Here is a 17738-nt window from a genome sequence, read left to right on the forward strand (position 1 = left end):
TAAAGTGCTCCATCAACCTGCTTCAGACCTTACACTTGACCTACCACAAATCACCATCAAGGAACAGACTTTGGAGACAGTCGAGCATTTCTGCTACCTCTGTAGCCAACTTTCTCAAAATGTAAAAATTGACAGGGAGATCCAGCACAGGATCCAGTGTGCAAGTGCTTCCTTTGGGAAATTGTTCTGACGCATTTTCATGGACCGTGACCTACCAAGAAACCAAGATCCAGGTCTATAAGATAATTGTTACTACAAGATGGTTACTCCTTTATGGATTCGAAACTTAGATGACCTATTGACAGCACCTCAAGAGTCTGGAGAGGACCACCATTGATGCCTCCAGAAGATCCTTCGCATCAAGGGGCAAGATCACAGCACTAACACCAGCATCCTCACTGAAGCCAATGTCACCAGCATTGAAGCAATCCTCGTGCACCAACTCTGCTGGGCTGGACATTGTGTGCGGATACCAGACTCTCGCTTCCCGAAACAAATCTTCTACTCTCAAGTCACACATGGTCAGAGATCATGTGGTGGTCAGAAGAAACACTACAAAGACACACAGAAAGCGTATCAAGAAAACTGATGTGGATATCACAAGCTGGGAAGAGCAAGCCACCAACTGATCTCAATGGTGCCACATCCTCCATCAGGCAGTGGCCCACTTTGAGGAGAAGCATCTTGCCCTTGAAGCTGAAAAGAGAGAGAGAAGGAAGGAAAAACAAACAAATAAAAACTTTCTACCAGCAGGCAGCTGACCCACTAGAAAATGTCTGTACCTACTGCGGGCAGATCTGTGGTACCAAGATTGGACTCCTGAGTCATCTCAGGACCCATATGTAAATCTGTGGTAGAGATCATCCTTGAATCGCGGGATCGCCAATGATGATGATTTGACAAGGCAACAAAGAGTCTTGGAGATTTTCTAATGGGTTTGGTTCTCTGCAGGTAGAATGCCAGAGTGTGCCTGACATCAAGAGAGTGAAATCTCTTCTCCTTGGAACAAGCATGGGGTTTTGGGAAGAATACAGATAAGTGTACTGATTGACGTGGAACTCAGACAAAACCTTGGCAAGGAAATTTGGGTGTAATCTAAGGGAAATCTTGTGAAATTCTGTATAAGCAGGGTCTGACATCATGGTTCCCAGCTCACTGACCCTTTTCACCAAAGTAATGGCTACTAAAGAATGTCACCTTAATGGGCAGGTGGGTCATGGCACATGTTGCCAATGGTTTGAAGGGTGGGCCTGAGAGTGTTTACAGGACAAAGTTAAGATCCCATTGAGGTATAGGTTTAATGTCCAGGGGGAAGGTCCTGATCAAGTCCTTCATAAATCAAACTGTGATCAGGGGTATGAAGATAGAACATCCTTCCACCAGCAGGAGAAGGCACTAATTGCTGTTAGGTGTACTCTTAATGAACTGAGGGCTAAGCCTGTGATCTTTAAGAAGAGGAGCTAGTCTAGGATAACTGGAATGTCCACAGTATCAAGTAAATGCTGGTGGCAATGCACCCAGGCCAAAAATCTCTGCCATTTAGCTAGGTAGCAGAGTCTAGTAGAATCCCTCTAGCTTGGGTCAGGATTTCCTGAATAGGGGCAGAGTCTGAGTGTTTTATCTCTAACATCCATCCAAACACCAGGCTGTGAAGTGGAGTTAGCTCAGGTTGAGGTGCTTAATTTTTTCCCCCGTACTGAATTAGGAGACCTTGAAATGCACGGATCCTGATAAGGGGACATGTGGACATTGTTAGGAGCTCTGTGAACCAGAATTGTTTGGGACGGTATGGTACTAGGAGGAGGATGGCGGCTCTGTCGTGCCAGATCTTTCATATAACTTGCAGTCATAGAGGGATGGGAGGAAATGTGTATCTGAGGTTGTCTGTCCTGGAGAGCATTGCCTTGAGTGTCTTGGCCTCTGGCTCCTCTGGAGCAATACATGGGAAGCTTTCTGTTTGTCTGGGATGCAAAAATGTCCCCTAGCAGAGTCCCTATCGCATGAATATGGTGGTTAGGACTGTGTCATGCATCTCCCATTCGTGGTCTGCAGAGAAGCTTCTGCTTAATCTGTCGGCCAGGGAGCTCTGAACAGCCAGGAGGTATGTGGCCTGTACAGTGATGACCTCTAATACACCAGTTCCAAAGTCTGATCGCTTCCAGGCAGAGGGGATGAGATTTCATTCCTCCCTGTTTATATGTTGTCTGCCATTATTTGTATGTGGAGTAAGTTTGTAGAAGGCCTTGCATACCAGACCGACCACTCTGAGCGCCAGTAAGCTTATATGTAGCCTAGACTCTCATGGCATCCAGATACCCTGATCATTGTGGCAGTCCGAGTGTGTGCCCCTACCTGAGGGAGGCATCTGTCATGATGGTGGCCCTTGGTATGGAAGAGCTGAAGGGAGTCCCTACCGTGACTTTGTTCGGGTTGGATCACCAACCGAGGAAGGTGAGAACTCCAGAGGAAACGGTGACTTTGGAGTTGATGTGATCCCTGTTTGGTCAGTAAATTGAGTGGAGCCACGCTTATAGACACCTCAAGTAGAGTCTGGTGAAAAGTGTCATGTAAATGCATGTGGCTATGTGGCCTAACAGGGAGAGATACTGATGCACTGTAGTTCGAGATTTGCAGGTGATGAGAGAGATCAGGTTGCTCATCGCATAAAATATGTCTGGAGGGAGGAAAGCTCTCGCCGAGACTGAGTCTGGACATGCTCCTATAAAATGTATTGTCCTCACGGGTGACAAACACCTAAGGTGGCAAGGAGGCGCTGAAGAAACTCTGTTGCTGATATGACTTCTTGGCGAGATCAGCCTACCAAGAGCCAGTCGTCCAGGTATGGAAATACTGTATATCCCTGACATCTCATCTGGACCGCTACCGCTGGGAAAACTTTAATGGTGGCTCCCACGGGAATCAATGCCAGATGTCCCTGGGGAGGTCATAACCAGAGGGGTAATAATACCTTGTCTGTCAGGGCTCCTGTGCCTCTGCAGAGATACTGGTACAGCTATCTCCTCCGATTCCGAAGATGGTTCCATTGGTCGGTACCAAGGTGCTCCTGCCCGATGGATGGAGATGGGATCTCTCCTGAAATAATGGTAACGGTTCCTCGTCTGGGGTAAAGACATCTCTTAGGAGGGCAGGGCCAAAAGAAGTGGAGACTGCATATAGGGAAGGAAGATATCCTCTGGTGTTACAAAGGTCTCCCTAGAGCCCAAAGTCTGAGGAGTTCCAACAGACACCCAAAGGTTCTGGTTTGTCTGATGTGGCCTGATGGTCTTTGTATTGACAATGATGAATTCGGACTTGCTCCCAGAGATGGGACTGGAGAGTGTTTATCTTTGCCCCCTGGTAGAGCAGTTACCGGCAGATCCTTGTTTTTCTGTGCCTTATCCTCCAGCCTGGGAGTCTTCAGTGGAGCTGGTTCCGTGGGTTCCATATGCGACATCTCACCCAATCTGGACTGGCTTGGGAAGGAAACAAGTTTCTTCTGGACAGTCTGCTGCGGGGGATCAGTCCTTCTGCCAAGGCTTGTGCTTGGAGGAGCACTGCTAGTCAGCTAGTACAGAGTGTCTCCCGGGCTTGAGTCAGATGGAGCCTCTTCCATCAGGAACTTTTTCAATTGGAGCTCTTGGGCCTCTCTAGTTCTGGATGGGAAGGATTTACAGATAATGAACTTCACAGAGATATGTGCCTCATCCAGACAGTAGAGGCACCAGTGATGCTCATTGCTGATGGAGGAAGAGTGAGGACAGGAGACTCAGTTCTTGAATCCTGGGACCCTGGGCATAGTCTTGGGATCAGGGAGGATGTCCCTCCAAATGGGGAGTGGGGGTGGGGATATTCTATTCTATACTAAACTATACACTAACTAGAATTCCTAAGCTAAGATATAAACTATTTACAATTAAATTTTACAGATTCTGCAATAGTGAAGGAGGACATGATTCCAACTCAGGCCATGTGGTGATGAGTAGGAACTGGGAGGCATCAACCCACATTTCCTCTTATACCCATTATCGGGAGCACAAGTAGAGTTACTGTGCCTCTGCAGGTCAACGGACACTGCTTTGAAGAAATTCTGGACTTGGGCACACAGCGCACATGAGTACCAATGTGTGGAATATACATGCATAAGGACCATCACTTAAAGAAGTAGTTTAACTTACCCTAATAGTTATAGGGAAAAACATACATCTGAAAGGAAAAGATATATTTGAAGCTTTTTTTTTTTTGCCAGCTCTTTGGATGAGATTTTCAGCTTTCCATGTATGCAAAAGACACATACCCCAATTCAGCAGCTAACGTATCTTCTGTCTCTCTTATGTATTTTTAAAATGCCTATCACTATGTTATATAAACATGGAGGACCTAAGAATTATCCCAGGAGCCTCCAGCTTCATGCCTACTTAAAATAGGTTGAGAGTGAAAAGAGGCTTACTTTCCACATAAAGGTAGTGAGGAAACACAAGGGCAAACTTCAGGTAGAAGACAGATTTTGGACATGCAGAGGGGCCAAGTCCATTTTAACCTGTTATGCTGGGTCAGTTATTAACAAAAACTGTGACCCTTGATAAATATACAAAACTTCCTGTCAGTGTCAATTAATATAAATTGCCACACTTAACATTTTATAAATTGCTAAGTCCATGCATTCATGTAACAAGTGATTATCTGACTTCACACACTGAGTGACCAAAATACAGAATAATTAGATGAGAAGAAAATAGAAATCCTAAAGATAATGAATTAAGAAAGACTGCACTCAATACCTAAAAGCGATAGATTCCAATATAGCTCGTACAAGATGGTTTCTGGTAGTGGAAAGTTTCAGCCCCATAAAGGAGGCACATGCATAAGGGTCATTCACAGGAACCTAAAATAAAGGTTTGACAATAAAATTAATTACTGAGTTATATCTGTAGCATTTTGAGAAAGGATACAAGTAGTAAGAAAAAATAACTTACACATGACAATTACAGGAAGCATAATGAGAAGAAGAAAATTAAGACAATATGTAAGCATTGGATAGTGTTATTTTGTCTATATTTCAGAAAAATCAGTTGCCAATTATTGCATTTGTTTCCTCCCCCAGAATTTGATACACTAAATATCACTCATTGGTACTACCTATAAAAATATACATAGAGTACACATCAACTAAAGTACAAGTGTCTAAGATAGAGTACAGTATTATTAAAGTTGGGGGGGAGGGTTAGAGGGCGGGAAAGAATTTACTGACTTTCCCCAGACTTTTTGTACAGAAAAAATAATATAATACAGTAGCCTTGAAGAGGCTAGTCAATTTAAATTACATAACGTAATTGCACTAATGTTTTGAATGGCATAATGATGCAACAGACACACTAATTCTGGCTGTCTCATAAAAAAGTCATCTCCTTTCGTAGGATGACTGGCAGATTGGTTTTTGCATCCATCTCTGCTCCACTGTTTTGGTGGATTTGAGTGACAGAATGTCACTCTCCTTCCCAATAAATGCATTAAGACAATGTTAAATGTTTTTTCAATTTAAAAATAACACACGGCATTTTAAAAAACTTTCCAGGATTTTTATTTAGTTCCCTAAATATCTGCTATACAGAATTCTGAAGTAGCCCTAATTTTAATCATATTGTGACTGCAAAAAAACGGAAAACACCACCAAAAAATTAAGGAAGTATAAATTACTTTAAAGTAAAAATATAAGAGTAGGCATATGTGGGGGAAACTAGGAATGCACTAAAGCCCAATCCTGACAGGTGCTGAACTCCCAAATATTCCCATAGACTTTTATAAGAGTTGTTGATGCTCAGTACTTTGTAGGATGTAAATGAAGTGACAGCCCACTTGCCCAGATGAAGGCTAGTATGTTGCACACTGAGACTCAATTCAGAAATTAGTTATGTTTGAAGTCAGTAAAGAATATATTCAGTTCTCCAGTGTACAACCATCTTTTCCAACTTGTGGATGTTTAACCCAACCATACTAATAATAAAAGGTTCCTTGTTGACAAGCTTGTGGATTGTCAAATACACCTCTACCCCGATATAACGCGACCCAATATAACACGAATTCGGATATAACGTGGTAAAGCAGCGCTCCGGGGGGCGGGACTGCGCACTCCGGCGCAGTCCCGCAGTCCGGCGGATCAAAGCAAGTTCGATATAACGCGGTTTCACCTATAACGCGGTAAGATTTTTTGGCTCCCGAGGACAGCTTTATATCAGGGTAGAGGTGTATAAGCAACTAACTAGAAAGGAAAGGACTCATGATATATATTAAAGGCGAATGTCTAGAGGACCAGAGTTTTATTCACTTTGTTTAAAAGCTTTATTTGCATTTTTATAACATATTACACATAATATATATGTATGACTTACACAAACTATAGAACAAAGGTAAGATGAGTGAGTGATAATAAATCAAGGAAATATGCATTTTAAATTTGTACAGAAGGAATGCTTCTGTCCCATGATGAGAAACGCGCCACATCACAGCAGTGTCATCCAAGTTAAGAGGAGAGAAGCCTTCTCCTCATTCTCATAACAGGAACTGTCAGAGAAACATTTGACTATCTAGGAAATGAACAAATTGCCTCCATAACATGTCCAAGCCCTGCTATCCTGATGTCTACGAAACCTAACCATGCAATCAAATTTAGATTACTGGAAGACAGTTGGAGCTAACCTGTACAGCAGGGTAGAGATGTCATGGTTGAGCTCCAGAAGTGCTTACTCCACTTCTGGTGCCTACTTCATACCATAAATCTATTCAGTATTTCTTTCTCTCTCTCTCTCTGTCTCTCTCTCTCACACACACACACACACAGTATAGATATAAGATATAAAGAATTAATGATTGTATGATGTGGCATAAAAAGTTGTTTAGGAGAACGTTGTGATGGCTGTGTTACTCAAAAATAGCAACGCCTGAGTAAAGTTTCTCAGTCATCCTGATTAAGTGATGATCAACCTGTATCATCATGTATTCTGTATGTCACGTTACAGAATAGCTATTTTAGAAACATTTAAGAGTTATTAAAATAATCCATTTCTTTCTGTAAAGTCACAAGTCCAACTGTACAAGGCTTGTAAGGAGCCATAAAAAAGTCTCTAAAAATTGCCTAAACTAGCATTTCTACAGTGAAAAATATCATGACTTCGATATCTGAAGCCCTTCTGGTGCTGGGAGTTCTGGATCCTAAGAGATCCTTTAGTCAATGGAATGGAGTTCCCATTTCTAGTCCTCTCAAGATGAGAGAGTCTTGGGCAGGGGTAATTTTGTGGGGCAAATGGGAAATTGCAAAAAATTCTGTGAGAAGAAAAGAGTTTTCACACAAGTTGATTTAAGAAATTTGTAAGAAAGGTCCTATCTAAATTATTTTAGATATTTATATGGTATTAATTGCAGAGAATAGGAAGACAAGGTTCCTCAAAAAACCATTAGTAGTGAATTTTTTAAGGCATGTAACATTTAGGCCTTAAACTGTCTGACAGCATCCCTTTAAGCTTTGCAAGTGGGTAAATATAAAGGTTTGGTCTACCCTACAGACCTATAATCGGTATAACTATGTCGCTGGGGTGGGGGTGGGGAATCCACACCCCTAAGTGACATAGTTATACCAACCTCACCCCACATGTAGACAGCGCTATGCTAGCAGGAGAGCTTCTCCTTCTGACATAGCTACTGCCTCTCAGGAGATGGATTAACTATGCCGACAGGAGAGCTCTCTCCCATTGGCGTACAGCGTCTTCATTAAAGAGTAACAGCGGTGCAGCTGGATGGAGCATTTTAATGTAGACTTGCCCAAAGCAGGACATCACCTCTTATCACATTAGTTGTATCTGCATGCAGGCCATCCTGTACTACCCTTTTTGGCATCTTAAATAACAACTCACAATTTCTTTTGATTTACACAAGTATCAAAAGACATCTAAACTAAACTGCCGCTACCAACAGCCTCCAACACAACTCCCACAAAAATCTGCATACAAATCTCAACCTCCATCAAGTCTTTCTCTCTTCAAAAGCCTGAATAAAATAGGTGTGCTACATAACATGCTCTGAATCTCAGCAGAGCCACGCAATTTCCAGACCAAGGGAGAAACAGGTTTTACAGCCAGGGACCCTCATAGAGAACACTCTAGTACCAGCAACCTGTGTTAAATTGAGAGGAATCCAATTCAAGTGTCTCTACTGACTAAAATGCAGCAGTAGGAATGGGGAGGGAGTTAGTCTCCCAGGTAGACAGTCCTAAGCCATTGAGGGCTTTATAGGTCACAAACAGCAAGTTAAACTCCACTCCAACAAGAAACTAGTGCAGATTATAGAATTCTAGTGTCATGTGCTCCCATAAATCCACCATCAGAGGCTATATGCTTCAACACCTATGTTTCCAGGCTGATTTGAGGTGAAGCTCCACATAGAACACACGTAACTAAACCAGTCTTGGTGTGACAAAGGCATGAATCACGGTAATAAGGTCTGCATTCAAAAGAAACAGCTTCTATCTCGCAAACCAAATGCAGGTGGAAAAAGTATTCTGGGGCACCAATGATATGATAATCCAATAGCAACTGAGGATCCAATCAGTACCACTTGATTGTGAACCCAAGTCACAAATGGCATGCCCACCTGCATTACTAAAGGAGGAAGTGATATCTTCGTGTCTCATCTTGTAGCTCTTCCCCATACTTATTAGTGTCAACCCAATCTTAATTGGGCTGAATTTCAGCCAACTAGATCTAATTTATGCCCCAACAATATTGCGCTAGGTGAACAATTGCATTGACTGGGTCAGAAAGGACCAAGATATAAAGTGGGGTGTCAGAGTACTGAAAACATGACTGCCCCATAATTCCACACTAACCTTTCTAACAAGCACCTACCCACATTGAACAGATTGGGAAGACAAGTTGAAATCATGTGGAACTCGACATGACAGGATCCTTAAGGAGGAGAATCAGTTGCCCCACAATATCCTCTGCAACTATTCAGCCAGGAAAGAATGGAGACAGCCAAGAGCAGCAGCATCCACTTCTGCTGCAGTCGAGCTATCAACATTCCACAATCAACAGTATTGAAAACACCCACCATATCCAACAATATCAACACACACCAGATCTTTACCCATTGATAAAAAGAAATATAACAATGCTGCCAGTGCCATTTCTATCCCATACCCAAAGCCTGTACCTAGATCATCCAGGGTCTAGAAGACTTAAGGTATTTAGATCCTCTGAGAACCATCTCATCCCAGCCTTCTCTACAACCTTGACAAAGAATTGAAAATGTGATAGTAGCCGATTGTCAGTGCCAATTGTGGATCTTCTGATCAAAACCTACATTATAACTGCTTCCTTAAGAAAAGCTGGTACCATGAGGTCTCTAATGTAGGCACTGACAATCTTTATCTGCAACAGACCTAGTATCTCCCTGCTGGTCTTCACCAGCAAGGAAGAAAAGTTGCATGTTGTGGAATCAAGCACTCCCAGCATCTCTAGTACTTGAGCATTACAGGCCTAAAAATTCATGAAAGATTCAGTTTGTGTCCGCCTCAAGATTCCTGTCTGCAAATACAAAAACTTAGCCAGAATCCATACTATTTTACCCATAATGGAAGGAACTCAAATAAACCACCAAATGAAGGCAGCTTAGATTAACTAAGCAGCCTACTTCTCAAAATAAATCAAGATTTTGTGGACTCTCTGGTGGAAACAAAGAGCCCCTTGTGACGGGTTGGATCACAGAAACCCTCTTGGGAGCTGCCACCTGATGTGCCAAGACTACTTTTATTCCTGTTTTCCCTGCCAGCTCAGGACTCCAGCACCCTGTCTTGCCAGGCCAGACACTCCCGTCTGCTCCAGCACAGACCCAGGGTCTGAATCACTTGTCCCAGAGCTGCAAGTTTACCTGAAAACAGCTCACAGAAGTGTGCTTGTCTCTAGCACTCAGATGCTCAACTTCCAATGGGGTCTAAACCCAAATAAATCCGTTTTACCCTGCATAAAGCTTATGCAGAGTAAACTCATAAATTGTTCGCCCTCTATAACACTGATAGAGAGATATGCACAGTTGTTTGCTCCCCCAGGTATTAATACATACTCTGAGTAAATTACTAAATAAAAAGTGATTTTATTAAATACAGAAAATAGGATTTAAGTGGTTCCAAGTGGTAACAGGCAGAACAAAGTAAGTCACCAAGCAAAATAAAATAAAATGCGCAAATCTATGTCTAATCAAGCTAAATACAGATAATCTCACCCTCAGAGATGCTTCAGTAAGTTTTTCTCAGACTGGACACCTTCCAGGACTGGGCACAATTATTTCCCCTGGTACAGCTCTTGTTCCAGCTCAGGTGATAGCTAGGGGATTCTTCATGATGGCTCCTCTCTCCCTTTGTTCTCTTCCACCCCTTTATATATCTTTTGCATAAGGCAGGAACCCTTTGTCCCTCTGGGTTTCCACCCCCCCTCACTGGAAAAGCACCAGGTTAAAGATGGATTCCAGTTCAGGTGACATGATCACATGTCACTGCAAGATTTCATTGCCCACTTGCCAGCACACACATATACAGGAAGACTAACAGGTAAACACAGCCATCTGCAGACAATGGTCCTGGTTAATGGGAGTCATCAAGATTCCAAACCATCATTAATGGCCCACACTTTACATAATTACAATAGGCCCTCAGAGTTATGTTTTATATTTCTAGTTTTAGATACAAGAGTGGTACATTTCTACAAATAGGATGATCAAACTCAGATTATGAGCTTTGTAATGATACCTTACAAGAGACCTTTTGCACGAAGCATATCCCAGTTGCATTATATTCACTTATCAAATCTTTATAAAACTATCCCAGTTACATTATATTCACTTATTATCATGTTTTTATAAAACCATATAGACTGCACAACGTCACACCCCTTTCTTTGCCTTTTCCCATTAGTGCTTTAGAGATGGGGATGCTTTTTAAAAAATAGACTGTGGGAATAATAGTGTGTGGCAGACTGGCATATACCTGTCAAAACAAAGTACTGTACTTTTGGATCTAATGTAGAAAAGTGGCAAAACCGTCACAAGATACCATGTAACTTAAACTAACAACCAAAACTTATACTAGATAGTTGGGGGAAATGGGGAAAAGAGGTAGTTTTTGGCAGAGCGAAGCGAGGTTCTATGCTCAACTTGATGACATTTCTCTTTGGATGCAACATGACAACTTTTGAATGCCACATCCAATCTATCCCAAAATGTCAGAGAATGTTCTAAGCATCAATGGTCGGAACCCTACTGGTTGTGATGGAAACTGGAAAACTGCAAGGGAAAAATGGGAGACACACAGAGCTCCTTGCATCCAGTTTGCAGACCCGGCACCTTCAAATGCCTCTATAAAACTGTCCAAAGATCAAAGAACCAGTTGATGGCAGCCATTAGCACCTTCCAGCCTAGCAATACCCTAACTTCAACAACCATCACGTATCCATCAAATTCTCTCTAGAACACTCCCAACACCAACATCAACTTCCTGGACACCATGATCAGCCACAACAATAGAATGTTACCGACAACTACAGTAACTCCTCACTTAAAGTCGTCCCGCTTAACGTTGTTTCGTTGTTACGTTGCTGATCAATTAGGGAGCATACTCATTTAAAGTTGTGCAATGCTCCACTCTTACGTTGTTTGGCTGCCTGCTTTCTCCACAGCTGGCAGCCTCCCTACTGCCCCCTCCCCTGCAGTGCCTCCCGCCCGCTGGCAGACTCTGAGGATCAGCGCCTTCCCCCTCCTCCCCCTGCCGGCGGCAATCAGCTGGCTTGCGGCGTTTTGGAGGCAGGAGGGAGGGGCGAGGACTCGGCACGCAGGCTCCCCCTCCCTCCCCTGCCTCCCGAACGCGGCAAGCCAGCTGACTGCCCCGGGCAGGAGGGAGGAGCAAGGACTCGGCGCGCAGGCTCCCCCTCCCTCCTGCAATCAGCCGGCTTGCGGCATTCGGGAGGCAGGGGAGAGAGGGGGGAGGCGCGCTGAGTCCTCGCTCCTCCCCTCTCCCTCCTGCCCGGTGCAATCAGCTGGCTTGCCGCTTTCGGGAGGCAGGGGAGGGAGGGGGAGCCTGCACGCCGAGTCCTCACTATTCCCCCCTCTCCCCTGCCTCCCAAACGCAGCAAGCCAGCTGATTGCCCCGGGCAGAAGGGAGGCGGGAGGAGCGAGGACTCTGTGCGCCGTGCGCCTCCCCCCTCCCTCCCCAACTCGGCAATCAGCTGGCTTGCGGTGTTTAGAGGGGGGGGGGGAAGGAGCCAGGATGCAGCGAGCGAAGGGGGAGGAGATGGGGGGAGAAGAGGCAGGTCAAGGGTGGAGGTTTGGGGGAAGGAGTGGAGTGGGCGGGCTGAAGGTTGAACCCCCCGCCTCTGGTGCTTGCAGAGTAGGGGAAGCTGCCCTGGAACCTAACCCCCCCATTTACATTAATTCTTATGTGGAAATTGGATTCGCTTAACATCGTTTCACTTAAAGACGCATTTTTCAGGAACATAACTACAACGTTAAGTGAGGAGTTACTGTATATAGAAGAAACCCATGGATCACCACACTTACCTTCACAGATCCAATAACCACCCCAGACATATCAAGAAATCAGTTATCTATAGCCACACACTCAGATACCACAGAATATGCTCCAAGGATAAAGCCCAAGATACACACTTTACCAAAAAAGAACATTCCACCAGAGAAGCAGATTGCATCATGGAATGGGCCACCCAAATACCCAGAGAGATACTGCTTCAATAAAGAAAAAAAATCCCACCTACTGCAAACCACTACTTGTCACCTACCACTCCACATTGGAACCCATATAGGATATCATAAAACAATTACAACCCATACTCGAAAGGGACCACATCTCAAAAGAAATCTTTCCTAAACTCCCTCTTCTGGCCTTCAAACAACCCCCCCAGCCTCGCCAAGCTCATCATCAGAAACAAACTCCCCATTGACCAGGACACACCAATACAAAGAGGCACCAGGTCCTGCCAGAACAACAGATGCAAAACATACAGACTTATTTCCACTGCTACAATGATCAATACCCTTCACAACATACCTTTCAAGATCCACGGTCCTACACATGCCTATCACAACATGTGGTGTACCCCATCTTGTACATCAAATGCCCCAACAACTGTCTGTTTTCACTCACATGATCACTACTCTCAAATGAACTCATACACAGATACCCACCCTATCACCAGTGGATGAACATTTTACACAAAGTGGTCACTCTGTATCTGACCTATCAGTCCTCATCCTCAAAATGATAACATCTTCAAAAGATGAGCCTGAACTTAAATCCATAATTCTGCTCGACACTAAAAACCATGGATTTAACTGAGACACTGCTTTTACACCCTGCAGCCTACTACCCCCTCCTTGGCCCCAGGACTGCAGCGGTGTTAATTGCCCACTTAAAATTAAGTGGTCTCCTACAACATGTGCGACCCCTTTTGCGTAACAATCTGTCCCACCTTGCATTTAGCTTGAACACTCTGGTTACCTTCCCCAGACCTGATGAAGAGCTCTGTGAAGCTTGAAAGCTTGTCCTTTCCACCGACAGAAGTTGGTTCAATAAAAGATATTATCTCACCCATCTTGTTACTCTCACATCCTGGGACAAACATGGCTATGGCATTACTGCAAATAACCCCTCACTACAGCTCTGCCCATCCTCCCAATGCAATTTAAAATGCTGACACCCTCCAAACAAACAAACAAACAAACAAACAAACAAAAATAAGAATTGAGAGTGGGAAAGAGGACGTGGGAGGGCATACAGAGCCTCTGGCCTGGAGGGAGTAACACACACTGCTCTTGGTATGAATGAGGATGTAGAGACCTTGGCATGTAAGGAAAGGGAGAAGGGGGGGGGGCACACAGAACCCCTAAGGGGGGAGATATACAGAGCACCTTGCAGGAGGAGAAGAATGGGGACAATGGTATGAGGGGACAGGAGCATGGAAGGAGAATGGAGGACTGTGGTATAGGGGGGAATACACAAAGCCTCTGGCATGAGGAAAGGGGGAGTTGCAGGGAATACCTGAAATACAGGAAAAGAAGAGGGTGGTGCAAAGGGAGCTTGTGGGAGAAACAGCAGAATGCTAAAAGCCCCTGGTGTGTGCAGTGAGCTCAGCCTGCGAAGCAACCCTCTAGTATATTTTAGCAAGATTGAGTTGTGCATACTGAGAACTACAAGAAAACAGAAATCTACAGTTTTAAAAATTAAATCCATATGCCACATAGTTGGTTAAACAGTCATTAGTGCTACGCTTTAAGGCCCCAATTCAGGAAAGCATCCTTATTCAGGGAAGTTCTTAAGCATGTAATTAATGCTTTCTTGAAATGTGGCTGTGAAAAGAAATGGCATAAAACCAATTTGAGTCCAGCTCAGTTCTTTGGAAGAATAAGTTGGTGGTCAAGGCACTGGACTGAGATGCAAGATATCTGGGTTCAGTTCTTGTGACACTGGGCAAATCACTTAATCTGTCTGTACCTCAGTTCCCCATCTGTAAAATGGGAATAATATTTCCCTACCTCACATGTTTTTTTTTGAAGATACATTCATTAATGTTTTTAGATGGTCAGATACCACAGAGGCCCTCAGATACCACCGTGATGGGCATGGAACAAGAACCTGAATAGAACAGAATAGATACCATGATAATGGGCAAATTTACAGATATTAATGTTTAAGCAGGACACAAAAAATCATGTGTCATTAAGGATGATATTTTTACCTGCAAACCACTAAAAGATGGAACAAAACAAACTCCTTCAGAATCAACCACACCTCGTGCCATTCTTGCTGTCTCATCTACACTGGTGAAAAGATCTGTAGGGGTGCACACAAAAAAGTCAACTGACTACATTATTTACTTAGACTTTTCTTAATAAATTATTACAGTCAAGATTCCTAAATTGTCCACCTAGCACATATTAAGAAAACAAAATCTTTCTGAATTTCAATTCCATCATCCCCATGAAAGAGAACTATCCAGTATCAAGAAACCAAATCCACAACCATCCTCAAATATCCCTACCACTCTAGAGCCCACTCACTCTCAAAATCTTGTATCGAGGATAATTCCTTCTAGTCAGGGAAATATGTATGGGACTTGTGGAAGCTAATAATGCTACTCTAAGTAAGCTGGAGATGATGTTGAGAAACATAAAAGGATGTCTTCCCCCATAAGCTGTAACTGCCAGCCAAGATCCAACAAGACTACAGGCCAGATCCTTGGCACCCTGTTCTAGCTACACTGTGGTGCTTAGACAGGGCATGTTTACACTTACCTCCAGAGCGATCGATCCAGCGGGGATCAATTTATCGTGTCTAGTGAAGACGCGATAAATCGACTGTCGAGCACTCTCCCATCGACTCCGGTACTCCACCGGAGCGAGAGTGTAGGCGGAGTCAACAGGTCGACTGCTGACGCTCCCCCAACGCAGTGAAGACACTGCAGTAAGTAGCTCTAAGTATGTTGACTTCAGCTACGCTATTTTCGTAGCTGAAGTTGCATAACTTAGACCGACTTAGCTCGTTTCCCCCCCACACCCCCTCCCAGTGTAGACTAGGCCACAGTGCCAGGCAATCAGAAAGAAGCCTTAACCGGACAGCTGGGGATTCCATTGGTGGGAGGGAATTATTAAGTGGCCTTGCGGCTTCACCCATTCCAAATCACCCAGCACAGATGACATCATGGGAAGAAGGGCATGGCTGGGATGCCCTGTGAATTGATAATTCCCAGTTGGGCTGCATCATAGTTACAAAAAGAGACTAAACAGATGGAGTGGAAATGTGGCTTAGAACCCCTTCCCTCTTCTCCTTGCTCCCCGAACCTCAGGTCCCATACCAAGCACAGCTTGGCTAAGAACTGAGGATCTGGCCCTACGATCAGGAACTGAACAGAAGCCTCTTCTACGGTAGTACAGATTACTAACCATTAGGCTATTTGGAAGTCTATGGGCATGTCTACAGTAGATGTGGTTGATGTCCACACTACCCTCTTCTGTCCTCACCAGGAGTGCTTCCACTGAGTTAAGAGGGACAGTGTGGGGGGCTGAGAGTCCCGGTGTTAGGGCAGCAGCCGGGCTCCCCATGGGGAGCCAGGAGCCTCCAGGCAACAGCCAGGATCCCCGGGGGGAGTTGGATGGTTGCAGCCTAGCTGGGAGCAGGGAGCCCAGGGGCAGTCAGGCTCTAGCTGGTGCCCGTCCCCCCACCTGCCCCGATGACAGCCTGGCTTTCTTGTCAATTTCACGGCTCCATGCTGGAGAAAAAACGGTTACCTACCTTTTCGTAACTGTTGTTCTTTGAGATGTGTTGTTCACTCACATCCATTCCACATTAGGAACTTCTCCCTTAGCGGCACCCATCGGGGCCCCCGCCTGAGTGGCGCCAGTGCGCCGTGCTTATATACCCCTGCTGGCCCGGCACCCTCCAGTTCCTTCTTGCCGGCGACTCCGACAGAGCGGGAGGAGGGCGGGTGGTGGAATGGATGTGAACAACACATCTCGAAGAACAACAGTTACGAAAAGGTAGGTAACCGTTTTTTCTTCTTCGAGTGCTTGTTCACGTCCATTCCACATTAGGTGAATTACAAGCTTACCTTTGGAGGAGGGTAGGAGTCACGGAACAATTGATTGGAGGACCGCCCCACCAACTACTGCATCCTCTCGGGCCTGCTGGCTGACCGCGTAGTGGGTAATGAAGGTATGCACCGATGACCAGGTGGCTGCTCTGCAGATCTCCTGGATCGGGACCTGTGCCAGGAAAGCCACTGAAGCTGCTTGTGCCCTGGTCAAGTGGGCCGTGACTGCCGGGGCCGGAACACCTGCGAGGTCATAACACGCCCGAATGCAGTCTGTAATCCAGGAGGAGATTCGCTGCGCCGACACCGGGAGGCCTCTCATCCTCTCAGCCCCGGCCACGAACAGCTGCATGGATTTACGAAAGGGCTTGGTGCGCTCCAAGTAGAATGCCAACACTTGATGGACATCCAGGGTGTACAGGCTGTGGTGACTCGCGTCCGAATGGAGTTTGGGAAAAAACACCGGCAGACAAATGTCCTGACCTAGATGGAATTGTGAGACCACCTTTGGGAGGAACTTGGGGTGCGGACGGAGCTGCACCTTGTCTTTATGAAAGACTGTATATGGTGGCTCTGAGGTGAGTGCCCTCAGCTCAGATACCCTTCTGGCCGAGGTGATGGCTACCAGGAATGCCACCTTCCAGGAAAGATGGAGGAGGGAGCAGGTAGCGAGGGGCTCGAACAGGGGCCCCATGAGCTTAGAAAGGACTAAGTTGAGATTCCATGGAGGGACAGGGGGCATGAGAAAGGGAACACCCTCTCCAGTCCTTTAAGGAACCGCCCCACCATTGGTTGGGAGAACACCAAGCCCCCTGAACCCCGGGTGGAAGTCAGAGATGGCCACCAGAGGCACTCTGATCGAGGACGGGGCCAGCCCCTGCCGCTTGAGGTGCAGTAGGTACTCTAGAATGGTCGGCACCGGAACCTGGCGTGGCTGAACCTGTTGGGGCCCACACCAGTACGAGAACCTCTTCCACTTGGCCAGGTAAGTCGCCCTGGTAGAGGGCTTCCTACTACCAAGTAGAACCTGCTGCACAGGAAGGGAGCACTGGCTCTCCAAAGCATTCAGCCACAGAGCTTCCATGCCGTCAGATGTAG

General features: G+C 45.3%; 1 protein-coding gene across 1 annotated transcript in view; it reads right to left on the reverse strand.

Moving 5' to 3' along the window:
• GK5 (glycerol kinase 5) overlaps window positions 1–17738 on the reverse strand; it is a 94727-nt gene that overhangs the window by 7618 nt on the left and 69371 nt on the right. The window contains exons 12-13 of the mRNA XM_065411152.1: window positions 14790–14884; window positions 4779–4882 (exon numbers count right to left, since the gene is read on the reverse strand). Of these exons, the coding sequence (XP_065267224.1) occupies window positions 4779–4882; window positions 14790–14884 (199 nt within the window). The remainder of the gene's footprint in view (window positions 1–4778; window positions 4883–14789; window positions 14885–17738) is intronic.

The sequence above is a fragment of the Emys orbicularis genome, chromosome 9 (assembly GCF_028017835.1).
Source record: "Emys orbicularis isolate rEmyOrb1 chromosome 9, rEmyOrb1.hap1, whole genome shotgun sequence".
Taxonomy (NCBI): Eukaryota; Metazoa; Chordata; order Testudines; family Emydidae; genus Emys; species Emys orbicularis.